The sequence below is a fragment of the Carcharodon carcharias genome, chromosome 29, assembly GCF_017639515.1.
Source record: "Carcharodon carcharias isolate sCarCar2 chromosome 29, sCarCar2.pri, whole genome shotgun sequence".
Lineage (NCBI taxonomy): Eukaryota > Metazoa > Chordata > Chondrichthyes > Lamniformes > Lamnidae > Carcharodon > Carcharodon carcharias.
Window position 1 is genome coordinate 7,382,556 of NC_054495.1, and position 16,037 is coordinate 7,398,592.

The following is a 16,037-nucleotide window of genomic DNA, read 5'->3' on the forward strand; positions in this document are numbered from 1 at the left end:
ACAAAAGTTCCTTTTGCTACATTGCACTGCCTGAGGTTAACTAATGGTCAGTTTAAAGTGAGTGATAAATAGTGAAGAGATCATTAGATCTTCCACTGGTGAATTAAAGCAGATTTTTCACAGCATTAGTTCTGAAGAGAAGGGTGAATATTGGTGTGTGGCTCAATACAACTGGGGCACTGTGCACACGGATTCCTGTACCATGTGTGGGTTTCTCTGTGAATTTTCACTTCACGTAACTTTATAATTTGCTGATCTTTGTGGACGGCGATGCTTTCCCTTGACCCTGGAGCCCAAAAACACAAGTCATCGGCCCCAGATCCAGCACCGAAATCGGATAAATAATAGTGTCGGTTGGAGCTAGGACGCCACGAGTTAGCTTGATCGAACTTCATGTCACCACAGTGCAAGTGTGAGCACTTGAGGTCATAGCGAAAAATAGCAGCTTGACTATGTACAAGTATTTCCAGCGAACAATGCCTACGTCCGATTGGCAATGAAGATAAACGTTTCAGCTTGAACGATTGAAGGTGTGAAAGCCACCTGTCTGCAGACAGCGGTCACAGGAGTAACAGCGGTGACAGAACTAACTACAACGTCAGATTCAACAGCGCATTGACAGGCAAATAGAGATAGATGTGAGAGATAGCACGCTGAAGCTTGCCTGGAAGGCTATTTTTGGCACTCGAGTCTGAAACGAGTGATTCCGCCCTGTAACTATAGTTGATGACATTGAAGGGTGGGGGGGGGGGGGTGGTGGATTCTCCTTTGGAGTGTATTTGTCATTGTTTGGCACCATCAGGTACACTCACTGTGGGACATACATTACTGCCCAGTTTCGTGCTGTAGCTGCTGGAGAGTGCGAGCTGGGATGCGCACGAACAGTGAATGCGTTTCACAAACTACTGGAGGTTAAAATGATTCCCAGTGACCATCGGGTGCCACGCAGCTGATCTCGCGACCCTCTGGTTCGATTATAATCGATAAGCAATCGATTCCCAGCCAGCGGAATCCAGAAGCAGGTTTAGACTTTAAACCGACCGAGATAATTATCTTTCCTTTCGAGATGGTGAGCGATCTGCAGTGATGGAAGCGGTGCAGACTGTTTCCCTCATGCTGCTGTTTAGCCAAGGTGCAATATTCTTTTATTAAGAGCCGATCGAGGCTTGTGGAAAAAAAGATGTTCGTTATCTATAGAGATTGTTTGCTAATTCGAGATTTGTAAGTTCCTGAAGAGGCTGCAGTGCAGATCATACTGGAACATTCATTCTGTATTTTAAGGGATTTTACTGAATTCTGAATATGGATTTTAAGGTGGTTGATGAAATATTTACCGGGATTTGAAGAATTTCAATGGGGACTTGCTGAGTTTTTATTGTTATCGATGTACAATTGTGGATGTTTACAGAATAAATTAACAGAATTTAGCTGGAATTTTAGGGGATATTTTAATTGGTTTATTATTGGAGACCTCACTGGCTATGTCATCCATATTTCTCTGTCAGTTATCCAGAGTTCCCGGTGGTCTCTGAAGATTCCCTGGACTGTTTGGGCAGTGAGAGGTTCATGTGGAGAGATCCCGTGTATATTTGACCATCCTGCCAAAAGCAGCAACCCACAGATTCGGTTGTTAAAGGGGGATTCTGTTATCTACGATTCTGCACATCCAGGCGGTGCAGGCACTGAATTCGAAGGGAGAACTGAATTAAAAGGCAACTTGACCGAGGGACAATGCTGCTTATTAATAAAGAACATCAGCAGCAGGGATGAAGGGGAGTATCACATCAGGGTGAGGATCACCACTGAGGGGGGTTCTTCAGTGGAATACTCTCACCAAATTGCTGTCTCTCTCTGTATTCGAGGTAGGTTTTTCATTCATTTCTGACTAGTTTGTATTTTACCTTCTCGGTGACCAATGTAGCAATGTGTACTGTTACTGTTACTGAATCATTGCTGCAGCGACAGGGCTGGCACAGTGGGTCATTATCCAGGCGTGTGTTAAGCATTGGCCTGAACACAGATAAATGACTGACATTGTAAACTGGCAGCAACTCCCTGAGCTGCTCCGTTACCAAGTGTCAATCTAGAAATGGTCTTTGAGCAGGTCCGATCAATCCTGACTGGGGGCTGAACGTCGTGCGAAGATTTACGCTCCTAATGGATAGGGAGGTGGACAAGGTCAGTGCATAGGGGGAATTTCGGCCCTAATAACCCATCGAGCCTCCGTTTAATAAAGCTGAAGAAATTTCCTGGATTTGTATAGCGCCTTTCTTGACCTCCGGACTTTCCAAACCGCTTCGTCACTGATGAAGTGTTACTGCCTTTATCTGCTCAATATCTCTGGAGTGGGATTTGAACCCACCTTTGAGTCAGAGATGACAGTCCTACAATCTGAGCCATAACATAAGAACATAAGAACTAGCAGCAGGAGTAGGCAATTCAGCCCCTCGAGCCTGCCCCACCATTCAATACGATCATGGCTGATCCCATTTTGGCCTCAACACCAATTTCCCGCCGTCTCCCCATAACCTTCCAACTCATTACTAATTAAAAATCTTTCTATCTCCTCCTTAAATTTATTCAGCGACCCGGCATCCAATGCACTCTGAGCTAGTGAATTCCACAGATTCACGACCCTTTGAGAAAAGTAATTCCTCCTCATCTCTGATTTAAATCTACCAGCCTTTAGCCTAAAACTATGGCCTCTCATTCTAGAATGCCCCACAAGGGGAAACATCCACTCCACGTCTACTTTGTCCATCCCCTTTAGCATCTTATATACCTCAAGTAGATCTCCTCTCATCCTCCTAAAGCCGAACGCTTATAGGCCTAAACTGCTCGATCTCTCCTCACAACATCCTTCCTCAAGTAAGGGGACCAAAACTGTGCACAGTACTCCGGGTGCGGTCTCACCGATGCCTTGTACAGTTGCAACAATCTGTCTTTCAGACTTGTTACATTCGTGATCTAATTGACTGTTAATGTCTGCGATACAGATGTAGAAAGCGTTACCATTCAGTGCAAAATGAAACATTAATTTAAAATATCAACATTTGATGGCATAACTTTGTTTTAAAGACTCGTTACCCAAGAGATCCCATTTATTGTTAATGTCTGGAAGACCAACCTGGAAAATGTCATTATCTAAAGCAAAGTGAAGAATAAATTGAAAATATCAAAAGCTCCCTCAGAAGGTATAATTCAAGTTTAATATTGTGCTTCCAGAGGAAGATTAGCAAGCTGAGTGAGGGAGAAAACAGCTCGCAGGCAGGGGAAGCAGTCTGGTGTACAACAAATTATATCCAAAGGAGGAATTGACCTACCTCCTTCCACATTTTTGGCCGGTTAATTGTCAAACTTTGCTAGTCAGGAAAAGAGCATCAATACCCAATCCTGGCTACTAAACCAAATAATTCATTGGCCGATAGTGTGAATAATTCAACAGTAAAAAAAGGGAAGATTTTTAACAGACCAACGCAGACATGTTGATTCTGATTGATTCGGTTACTCTGGGAAACGTAGGGACTTTAGTCTGGAGGAGAGAACAGAGAGAATAATAAGGGAATTCATTCATGAATGTGATTTTCTTCTCACACTTTCTTCTTCTCTGATTAATTTGTAAACTGGAATGTTGTCTAATGCAAATCCCCTTTGCACCCGACAGAGAAATTGCGGACCTCAGCACCTGGGCGACTTATCGTCGGAAAACCAGCCCGTCTGACCTGCTCGCTCAAGTTGTTCAGCCTGAATTGTTCAGCTTCCAATCTGAAACTGAATTGGGCTCAAGACGCGGGTTCGCCTCCGATTCTGTCAGACGCTGAACCTACGCAAAAAATCAGGAAAAACTTCGTGGGTTCCTGGACGGTTTCATCAACTTTCACCCTCACCCCGTCACTGGATCACCACGAGAAAACGCTGACCTGTGAATTTATTGGTGCTGATGGCTGGAGAATAGCTCAGGAAGCTGTTCGACTGGAGGTTCAGGGTAGGTATCTGCTCTAGGCTTTATTTAAACCCCCCTGTCAGCAAATAGACTCAGAATCAGCCTGTGCGTTCGCCTGGAAATTTAAACACTTGAGATTGAGAGATTTCATTTTTAAATAAGGGATTGAAGGATTATGATGACCTGATTAGATCCAGAATTGGCTGAGTGGCAGGAAGCAGAGGATGTGATGGTCGAGGGGTGATTTTGTGTCTGTGTCCAGTGGAGTTCCACAGGGATCGATGTTGGGTCCCTTGCAGTTTGTGTTATATATAAACGATTTACACCTGAAAGTAGGAGAGTTGATCATTAAGTTCCTGAATGACACGAAAATTGGTGGGGTGGTAAGTAGTGAAGAAGATAGCCTTAGATTACAGGAGGATATAGACGGGCTGGTCAGATGGGCTGATCAGTGGCAAATGGAATTTAATCTGGATAAGTGTGAGGTGATGCACTTAGGCAGGACAAACAAGGCATGGGAATACACAATGAATGATAGCACCCTGGGAAGCACTGAGGATCAGAGGGACATTGGTGTGCATGTAGCGGGACAGGTAGATAAGGTGGTTAAGAAGGTATTTAGGATACTTGATTCCATTAGCCGAGGCATAGTATATAAGAGCAGCGATGTTATGCTGGAACTGTATAAAATGTTGGTAAGGTCACAGATGGAGTATTGTGTGTAGTTTTGTAATCCGCATTATAGGAAGGATGAGATTGCACTAGAGAGAGTGCAGAGGAGATTTACCAGGATGTTGCCTGGGCTGGAGAGTTTTAGTTATGAGGAGAGATTGGATAGAATGGGGTTATTTTCCTTGGAGCAGAGGAGGTTGAGGGGGGACGTGATTGAGGTGTATAAAATTATGAGGGGCATAGATAGGGTAGACAGGAAGGAACTTTTCCCCTTGGCGGAGGGATCAATAACCAGGGGGCATAGATTTAAGGTAAGAGGCAGGAAGTTTAGAGGAGATGTGAAGAAGATTTTTTTTTCACCCAGTGATGGGAATCTGGAACTCTCTGCCTGAAAGTGTGGTAAAGGCAGAAACCCTCATAACAGTTAAAAAGTATTTGGATGTGCATTTGAAATGCTATAGCATACAAGGCCTTGGGCCTAGTGCTGGAAAATGGGATTAGAATAGTTAGGTACTTGTTTGACCTGTGCAGACTCGATGGGCCGAACGGCCTTTTTCTGTGATGTAGACCTCTAAGACTCCATGACGGATCTGGTTAAAATACTGATCATCCATGATCTGTTTCACTCGCGGGAGAGACTCTAAGGGTTGTCTTCCCTTCTGCCCATAATCAATAAACCAGCTATTTCTTGTCAATTCTATTATTTAACAATGACGCTGGCCCATGAAATGGAGTTGGTGGCTCCGTGAGTCGGGAGAGAGAGCTGACATTGGCTCCTGACCTAATTGTGTGTTCACACTGGAGAACATAACACCGATTTCAGTTCCTGTCACTGGGGTTGTTGAAGTACCCCCGTGTGTATCTGTTCCGTTTACATTGCACAGAACTGTGTGTGGAACTCTCGGCGGTGCCCAGACTATTTCCAGCCAATATTATCTACCGAATATTATCCCACTGGCTACTCACCCATGAGATGGTGTAAATCAGAGAGTAATTTGATATTGTGTCTGTGTGGAGCTAGCTGGGATGTTCGCCTTGAAACTGCAACTGAGCTCAACACCACTGTGCAAATGATGGGAAATGTAACACTCTTGATCTGGGAAGGATGGGGTCTTGATTGGTGGATGAATTGAGTAGAAGTTTGGCAAGACAGATAGACAACCAAGAAGAGAAATATGCCGAGTTATGTTAGAGTTTAAAATATGCTCAAGCGATTGGACACCAGAAACCACGAACTATTTATTTTTTCAGACCAGTTAACAAAATAAGCCGCCTATTTAGAAAATATTCTCCTTTTCTTGTTATCCGAATTGTGCTTTTTTTAAACTCTTCACATTCTCATAGCACCAACGACCTCGTGTGTTTCAGGTACGTTCGGGAACCCAGTCCCCAATTCTTCTATAGTAACAGTGGAAGGAAGTTCATTCTTACAGTGTTGCACGGCTTCGGGGACCTCACAGGTCAATTTAACATTGAGCCGACAGGGGGCAGCGATCAGCAGTTCTTGGACCGGGAAACTGAAGCGGTTCATTCATCACGTTCGTTCCGAAGATGAGGGGGAATATTGGTGTGTGGCACCGCAGGGAGTTCCACACCCATTTCTGTGCAATGTAAACGAAACAGATACACACGGGGAGGGGGACTCCAACAACCCCAGTGACAGGAACTGAAATCAGTGTTATGTTCTCCAGTGGGAACACACAATTAGGTCAGGGGCTAATGTCAGCTCTCTCCCCAGAAAGGTCAGTAAAACTGGAGAAGGATTGGCCCAATCGAGGAAATAAACCAAGCAGAGAAGGCCGAGCCCCGGGGAATGGATTTCAGCTTGGTGTTAACCAAATGGCGGGATGGGATGGGATGGGATGGAATGGGTGGCAAGTGAAGAAGCAACAATTTATTCTGTAGGACGGGGAGTGGCGAGTGATCCTGGTGCTGATTGTGGAGGGATTTGGATGGAATCAGCCAATCCCTCCATTCAATACACGACGCTCTTCGAGTTGCTGTTCTGCTGGCTGAGCCCTGACAAGGTATTTTCCAATGAGAAATGATCCATTTTACGACGTGAAACAGGGAACACACTGATGGGATGTCAGTGAGGTGTTCATCAGATCTGACAGATTCCCTGAGAGATTGTTCAGAATTTGTATCTGAGGGATAGGCCATAACCTCTAGGACAGTTTAACTGGCTGCTCATTGGCTCGATGTAAACTGGGGTTAGTGCTTTACTAGAAATTGGGGAAATGGTCACTGATGAACGATCAACCGAACGTAATATGACTGATTCACTTGGAACACATGCGGCTCCCGGTCCAGCGATGGCCCGATTTTATATTTAAAAAGGTGTCTCGAATTCCAATCTCTCCATGTTACCTCCCCTCCTTATCCCTTTAACTCTCCCACGGCCCCAGAAGCGTCCGAAATCTCTGCCCCCCTCGAATTCTGGGCCTCTTGCCCATCCCAGATTTCAAAGGCTGAATCATTGGTGGTCATGCCTTCAGTCACCTGGAGCAAAATGTTTAAAATTCCCATCCTCAAATTCTCTCGAGCTACTCTCCTCCTTTGAGACGCTGCTTAAAATCAGGCCCCCACCGAGCATTGTGGCTTTCCATAATACATCTACTTATGTGATTGGTCTCAAATTCTGTTTGCTAGCACGTCTCTGGAGCGATTTGGGAGGTGTAATTATTTCAATCTCATCAAATAAATTGTTAGTGACAAGCCTTTCGCTAGCTCCTCCAGATGGCCAAATAGCACACGGTTTGGTTTGATTTACACATGATAACTACGTGAGTCAAAGGATCTTAAGTGTAACCCTCTGTTTTTTTTTCAGAAAAGCCCACAATAGTATCAGGTCCGACCTGTACCACTTTCAAGAATGGGGTTGTTTGTACCTGCAGTGTCAGAGCCAATCCCCTAGCAAACATCACATGGAACCTCAGCGGGAGAAACATCACTGGGAACAGTTCAGAGGTTGGAGTCCACTCCTGGACGGTGGATGGTGGCTTGGTGAATAGTTCCCTCGTACTGATTCGCCCAACTGGATCTGAAAAGCTGATATCGTGCATTACAGAGAACGAGCACGGTGTCAGTGTGAGTGAATACTGGTTCCACTTACCAGTACATCCTTAAATATCCTGCCCTTTAATTACTGTCCTCAGTTTGCCCCCTGCCTTGGTATTGGCAAATAGCTGCTCCTCTGTGGCAGAGATGCCAACAATAATCTGTAACATTATGCCGGATCCATTGTTCATTTCAGGGGTGCCTGCGTCCAGTTTCTGACTGGTCACCAACTCACTGAAATTACAGATGGTCATCATGTATGTTTAATGTATTCTCTGCATTTACCTGTGTTTATTATTACTTTTATTCATCAAAATTGCTACGAATCAGTAGAATAAAACAATAGAAACACCTTTCAACCTTTAATGCAACTGAATTTTCTGGATTAATCACACCCAGTATGAAGTCAGGCTATCTGCCACTGATAGAGGAGAGGTTTTGCTGAATGTTATTGAATTGCTGCATCCTCAGTGCTCCCAGTTCCATAGCGGTGAAGGGAGATGAGTTTCAGATTGTTGTTTCCCTGGTGATATTCAGAACAGCATGAGCAATAGAGAGAGGAGTGGGCCATTTGAAGAATGAGAGGCGACATTACTGAAACATATAAGATTCTTAGGGGGTTTGACAGGGTAGATGCTGAGAGGTTGTTTCCCCTTCTGGGACAGTCTAGGACCAGAGGTCATAATCTGTGAGTATGAGGGTGCCCATTTAAAACAGAGATGAGGAGGAATTTCTTCTCTCAGCGGGTAGTGAACCTATGGAATTCTTTACCACAGAGGCTGTAGAGGCTGGGTCGCTAAGTATATTGAAGGCGGAGAAAGACAGATTTGTACTCAGTAAGGGAATCAACGGTTATGGGGAAAAGGCAGGAATTGAGGATTATCGGATCAGCCATGATCTCATTGAATGATGGAGCAGACTCGATGCACCACATAGTCTACTCCTGCTCCCATGTCTTATGGTCTTATGGTCTTATTTGGCCGCTAGAGATTTTTCTGTCATTCACTAGGATCATGGCTGCTCTTTGAGTTGAATTACACAGTCTCGCCCGATTCTCCATTTCTCTTGACTCCCCCCTTAATTCCAAAAATCTATCAACCTCTGTCTTGAAAACACTCACTGACTGAGCCTCTACAACTCTGGGGGCTAGAGAACCCCAAACTTCAGCACCCTGTGGGTGAAGAAATTTCTCATCTCAGGCCTAACTGCTCAATCTCCTGTCCTGAGACTGTGCCTCCTAGTCCTAGGCTCTTTGGGAACACCGAGAAACAAGTTAATCCTAAAAATAGAACTGGATTATCAGGGATATTGAAAAAGTTGGTTCAGAAATGGGATTACCATAAAGAGTAGGAAGCAAATCATCGTGAATATAATGTAGATGTCTACTTGATGTGTGGGTTATACCTGGAGATATAATCCACATTAGATTGCAAATCCCATGCTGTGGTGTTAGATATCACCCCGGTGAAAGACGCTCTTTGGTCTGCCCGAGACTTGCTGGTCTTCCAGTACAAAGAGTTGTCCCTGACCAAGTGTTGCAGACTGGCACATTCCAAGGTCCAGGACTATGTGTTGAGGGACGCACTAAAACTTGGGGCAGCCACTGCACAGGCACAATGGGGGAAGGTCGCTGTCTAAGACCTTCCTGCCATAGTGCACTGAGGGGTTGGGAATTGTACAGACCCCTCGGGCTGGATAACTCACATTGAATGTGTGTAATTAATATGCAATATATCATAATTGTATTGAAGCACCTCAGAGTGCAACATGATCTATGTTGATAACTTGAATCCCATTGCACTGTTGGACTGTAACGACCATGTTGAAATATCTGTATGTTCACTGATTGTATTGGAGCACCTCATGATCTATGTGTAAAACTGCAATCTGATTGCACTTTTTGTGATGGCCATTTTGAAATCTTTTGCAATGATTTTTCAGATATTTGTTTATGAATAAAGAATATTTTTCAAAATAAAAAATCACCCCGGTAGTGTAAACAGTGCAGTGTAGGAACTGCCCTGGGTAGTTGTGTGAGGATCAGGTGTTACTGTTCTGCAAAGCAGTTCAGCTGCACTGAGAGGCTGTAACCTGTCACTGAGACTGAGAGGTGCAGATAATATTGTGTCCGTCAATTGCATTAGTTTAAATATTAGCTGAGATTATTGTAAGTGAAACCACACTTAAAATATTTGTTGTAGCTTCACACAGGATGCAAAACAATGCCAAAAATACACAGGTGAAATGCAGTTTCAGTTCTTAGCAAGATGATTGAGTTCAAATGCTGACCTGTCCTTGTTTAGTGAAGATCCCTTGATTAAACCACATCTGGGATTGGTATAGAGATAAATGCAAATGTACATACGGGTTAAGAGCAGGAGGAGGCCACTCGGCCCCTCAAGCCTGCTCTGCCATTCAATAAAATCAGGGCTGAGCTCATTGTAACCTCAACCCCACATTCCTGCCTACCCCCAATAACCTTTCACACCCTTGTTAATCAAGAATCTATCTCTCTCTGTCTTAAAATGATGCAAAGACTCTGTTTCCACCTCCTTTTGATAAAGAGAGTTCCAAAGACTCAGGACCCTCTGAGAGAAAAAAAATCTCCTCATTTGCATCTTAAATGAGTGACCCCTTAGTTTTTAACAGTGACCCCTAGTTCTCGATTCTCCCACAAGAAGAAACATCCTCTCCACATCCACCCTGTCACGACCCCTCAGAATCATAAAGGTGCTCATTGGCTCGATGTAAACTGGGGCTTGTGCTTTACTAGAAATTGGGAAAATGGTTACTGACATAAGATCAACTGAATGTAATATGACTGATTCACATTGAATACATGAGGCCCCCAACGATGGCCCAATTTTATATTTAAAAATATGTCTTGATTTCAAGTCCCTACATGTTACCTCCCCTCCTTATCCCTGTAACTCTCCTTCAGCCCCAGAAACCTCCAAAATCTCTGACCCCCTCAACCTCTGGGCCTCTTGCCCATCCCAGATTTCAAAGGCTGAATCATTGGTGGTCATGCCTTCAGCCGACTGGACCAAAATGTTTAAAATTCCCATGCTCAAACATTCTCTCGAGCTACTCTCCTCCTTTCAGACACTGCTTAAAATCAGGCCTCTACCGAGCTTTGTGGCTTTCTATAAAACATCTACTTACATGGCTGGTCTCAAATTCTGTTTGCTAACTTGCCTCCAGAGTGATTTGGGAGGTGTAATTATTTCAATGTCATCATATAAATTGTTGTTAGTGACAGGCCTTTCACTAGCTCCTCCAGTTAGCCAAATAGCACATGGTTTGGTTTGATTTACACACGATAACTACATGAGTCAAATGATCTTAAGTGTAACCCTCCGTTTTTTTCAGAAAAGCCCACAATAGTATCAGGTCCAACCTGCACCAGTTTCAAGAATGGGGTTGTTTGTACCTGCAGTGTCAGAGCCAATCCCCCAGCAAACATCACATGGAACCTCAGCGGGAGAAACATCACTGGGAACAGTTCAGAGGTTGGAGTCCACTCCTGGATGGTGGATGGTGGCTTGGTGAATTCACTCATACTGATTCACCCAACTGGATCTGAAAAGCTGATATCGTGCATTACAGAGAACGAACATGGTGTCAGTGTGAGCGAACACTGGCTCCATTTACCAGGTACATCCTTAAATATCCTGCCCTTTAATTACTGTGCTCAGTTTGCCCCCCTGCCTTGGTATTGGCAAATAGCTGATCCATAGAGGTAGAGATGCCAACAATAATCTGTAACATTATGTCGCATCCATTGTTCATTTCAGGAGTGAATGTGTCCAGTTTCTGACTGGTCACTATCTCACTGAAATGTGAGATGGGCATCATGTATGTTTGAATTTAAATACCCTGCCCTTTGTATATTACTTAGTATGGAGGTGATTAGGAAGACAAGTGGAGTGTTATCATTTATTACAAGGGAATGAAATATATTTAGGGAGGTTTTGCTGCAGTTGTGCTGGGCATTGGTAAGACCACATCTGGAGTATGGTGTACATTTTTGGTCCACTTATTTCAGAAAGGATATAATTGCTTTAGAAACAGTTCAGAAGGTTCACCCAACTGATTTCTGGGATTAGGAATTTGTACTATGAGGCAAGGTTGGACAGGCTGGGCCTGGATCCATCGGAGTTTAAAAGAACGAGAGGTCATCTTATTGAAACATAAGATCCGAGAGGACTTGACAAGGTGGATACTGAAAGGTTGATTCCCCCTTATGGGAGAGACTAGAACTAGGGGAAACAGTTAAAACTAAGGCACCACCCATTTGAGCTGGAGATGAGGGGAATTGTTTTTTCTCTCCAAGGGTCACGAGTCTTTGGAATTCTCTTCTGCAGAGCATGGAGGAGGCTAGGTCATTGAATATTTTTAAGGCGGAGGTAGATAGCTTCTTAATTGATAAGGGAGTCAAAGCATATTTGGGGTAGAAAATCAGGTGGAGTTGAGGCCACAATCAGATCAGCATTGATGGCGCTGCAGGCTCGAGGGACCGAATGGCCTACTCCTGCTCCTAATTCATATGGTCAGATGACCTTGAAGTACTATCCACTGCTCCATCACTGGCCAGTCACCAAGTCAACTGTGTTAGCACCATTCCCATGGAGTGGGGAAGATCAAAATTGCCTGTAATTTTGGACTGAATCCATTGTAACTTTGAGTTGTCAGTGGCTCTGGTTCATGACTGGAGGCTATCTGGTGGCTTTCCTCAGAATAAATTTATTTGCTGACCTCCTCAGTTGGTTCATTGTCGCACTGACTGTCGTGAATACAGGGATGTAGCGATCTTTAACAATGATCATTGTGAATGTATTTTTTCCTGAACAGATTGGGTAACCTCATCTCCTTACATTTCATTTTAATCTTACAGCAATAATGAACAACAGAGTTTTCTTTTGGTTTTGAACATTTTAGGGTCATTTTGGAGAACTTTCTTACCAATCAGAGTAGCTGGCACAGTTTTCATCCTCTTTGCCATCCTTGTCCTCGTGACAACAGACATGAATTCACACAGGTATGATACATAATCACTCAAACCAGTGACTTTCTCAGCTATTTATCCAAAGGCTTTGTAATTAGGATTTCAACTGATGGAACCCTATTGCTTGAAATAATTTGGCACTGTTAGCACTGACCCTGAATCACAGCAAAGTGTCATGAAATGAAGGGTTATGTGAGTTCAAATGCTTCTAGGGAAAATTAGGGACCATCAGAAGACCACACACTCACGCACACTCACTCACACACACAAACTCAAACAAACAAGTGGGGATGTTCATCGCTGACTGCACAATGTTCAGCACCATTCGCGACTCCTCAGATACTGAAGCAGTCCATATCCAAATGCAGCAAGACCTGGACAATGTCCAGGCTTGGGCTGACAAGTGGCAAGTAACATTCGCACCACACAAGTGCCAGGCAATGTCCGTCTTCAACAAGAGAGAATCCAACCATCCCCCCTTGATGTTCAATGGCATTATCATTGCTGAAACCCCCACTACCAACATCCTGGGGGTTACCATTAGCCAGAAACTGAACTGAACTAGCCATGTAAATACTGTGGCTACAACAGCAGTTAGAGGCTGGGAGTCATGTGACAAGTAGCTCAACTCCTGACTCCCCAAAGCCTGTCCACCATCTACAAGGCACAAGTCAGGAGTGTGATGGAATACTCCCCACTTGCCTGGATGAGTGCAGCTCCAACAACACTGAAGAAGCTGGATACCGTCCAGGACAAAGCAGCCGCTTGATTGGCACCCCATCCACAAATGTTCACTCTCTCCACCACCAATGCATATTTACAGCAGTGTGTACTATCTACAAGATGCACTTCAGGAATTCACCAAGGCTCCTTAGACAGCACCTTCCAAACTCACGATCGCTACCATCTAGAAGGACAAGGGCAGCAGACACATGGCAACACCACCACCTGGAAGTTCCCCTCCAAGTCACTCACCATCCTGATTTGGAAATGTATCGCTGTCCCTTTACTGTTGCTGGGTCAAAATCCTGGAACTCCCTTCCTAACAGCACTGTGGGTGTACCTACACCACATGGACTGCAGCGGTTCTAGAAGGCAGCTCACCCACCGCCTTCTCAAGGGGCAATTAGGGATGGGCAATAAATAGTGGCCCTGCCAGCGAAGCCCACATCCCATGAATGAATAAAAAAAACACAAACAAAAACACACTGAAAACAAACATACACAAACACACTCTCACACATACAAACACATACTCAAACATACACACACACACAGACAAGCACAAAGACACTCAACCACATACAAACACACACACTTACACACACACTCAAACAGACATTCACAAACAAACACACTCGCACACACACTCAAACACACAGAAACAAACACACAAACACTCACGACCAAATAGTCACACAAACAAACACGCACGCACACAAACACACGCACAAGCACACACATATCAAACACATCCGCACACGGACACACAAAGACATATACACACACACACACACACACACACCCCTCCTCACCACCGGCAATCTCCCTCTGCTGGGTACTGTCATAATCACACTCTCTTTATTACTATTTCACACACACACACACAGACAAAAATACACATATGCACACACACACTCTCACACACACAACTCACTCAAACACAGGCCCAGCCTCACCCTCAGCAATTTTCCTCTGCTGAGTGCTGTCATAATTACACACACACACACACACACACACCCCTCACCATCGGCAATCTCCCTCTGCTGGGTACTGTCATAATCGCACTCTCTTACTATTTCACACACACAAAAATACACACACACTCACTCTCACACACACACCTCACTCAAACACAGGCCCAGCCTCACCCTCAGCAATTTCCCTCTGCTGAGTGCTGTCATAATTATATATACACACACACACACACACACCCTCACCCAGCCACTCGCTGTGAAAGAAAAATTTCCTTGGTTTTTCTGCCATTGGCCTTAAATTGGCTGTTTCTTGAACTCCAGGGCCCATGAGGGGTGTGCAGATGGTATTGAAAGGCCAACAGCTCCATCGGATCATCAGACACCCCTGCAGCTGATCTTCAGCCTAGACCATGACCTGGAAGGTGCAGGGAGCAGTCACTTTCGGTATTTTCCAGTACATCTTGGAGATCAGCAAGATGTACCTGTCCCCCACAGACCAGAGAAAGGTACAATTCCACAGAGAGAACAGCTCCAGTGTCCTGTTAAACTTCACTGCCCAGGATAATGGGTTGTATCATATCTTCCTTGTTTTCAAATCCCTCCATGGTCTCTCACCTCCCAGCTCTAACCTCCATCAGCACCTACAACCCTCCCTACCTCTGTAGCCTCCTCCAGCCCCTGTAGTCCTTACTATTTCTGTAACCTCCTCCAGCCCCTACAACCCTCCTTATCTCTGTAACCTCTAGACCTTACAACCCTCCCTATTCCTGTAACCTCCTCCAGCCCCTACATCCCTATTTCTGTAACCTCCTACAGTCCCTACAATCTTCCCTATCCCTATAGCCTTCTCCAGCCCTCCCTATCCCTGTAACCTCCTTGAGCCCCGACAACCCTCCCTATCTCTGCAACTTCCTCCAGCATCTATAATTCCCATCTCTGTAACCTCCTCCAGCCCTTACAACCTTCCCTATCTCTGTAACTTCATCCAACCCCTACAAACCTCCCTATCTTTGTAACCTCCTCCAGCCCCTATAATCCTCCCTATCCCTGTAAACCTCCTCCAGCCCCTATAATCCTATCTCTGTAACTTCATCCAGCCCCTACAACCCTCCCTATCTCTGTAACCTCCTTCATCACCTACAACCCTCCCTTTGTAACCTCCTCCAGTCCCTATAACCCTCCCCATCTCTGTAACCTCCTCCAGTCCCTATAACCCTCCCTATCTCTGTAACCTCCCTCAGCCCTCCCTATCTCTGTGACCTCCTACAGGCCATTTGCTCACTTGATGAGATAGAGTTATCAAAGCTATCCTACAGGACAATTACTATCTGGATCAGCTTGTTGCTCACTGTGTATCATGCAAGATTGTTGGGCCAAGCACCACTCCTTTAGGGCCTGAAACATGCCTGATCCACCCCAATTACCCGGGAAAGGCAAAGCATCTCAAAAATTTTAGCAGTAGGTTAAGCAAGCTGTTTCATGCTGCTTCAGTACTGTGGCCATGTGAGTAGCATTTTTCGCTAAACGGATGCGACTGTCAGTCAAAATAAATGTGCTGCCTACCACACAATTGAGCAACATGCGTTTTGAATTCAATTCATTGTGCCCCTGGGTGCTAAATTCGCAGCTTGTGGAGATTGTAACATTTAAGGTACAG

At 44.7% G+C, this 16,037-nt stretch overlaps 1 protein-coding gene across 1 annotated transcript; it reads left to right on the plus strand.

The window, feature by feature from the left end:
- The first annotated feature begins 861 nt into the window (after positions 1–861).
- LOC121271016 (sialic acid-binding Ig-like lectin 5) lies at positions 862–7,744 on the plus strand. The gene is made up of 3 exons (XM_041176700.1): positions 862–1,132; positions 3,665–3,985; positions 7,446–7,744. The coding sequence occupies exons 1-3, from the start codon at positions 1,087–1,089 to the stop codon at positions 7,742–7,744; spliced, it is 666 nt and encodes a 221-aa protein (XP_041032634.1). The 5' UTR covers positions 862–1,086.
- The last annotated feature ends 8,293 nt before the right edge of the window (positions 7,745–16,037 follow it).

What these genes read in the sequence shown, in the direction of transcription:
- LOC121271016 (XM_041176700.1), top strand. Translation starts at nt 1,087, where the DNA reads ATGGAAGCGGTGCAGACTGTTTCCCTCATGCTGCTGTTTAGCCAAG. An exon ending in CATGCTGCTGTTTAGCCAAG is followed by an intron (nt 1,133 to 3,664) that starts GTGCAATATTCT and finishes TGCACCCGACAG; the next exon opens with AGAAATTGCGGACCTCAGCA. An exon ending in TGTTCGACTGGAGGTTCAGG is followed by an intron (nt 3,986 to 7,445) that starts GTAGGTATCTGC and finishes TTTTTTTTTCAG; the next exon opens with AAAAGCCCACAATAGTATCA.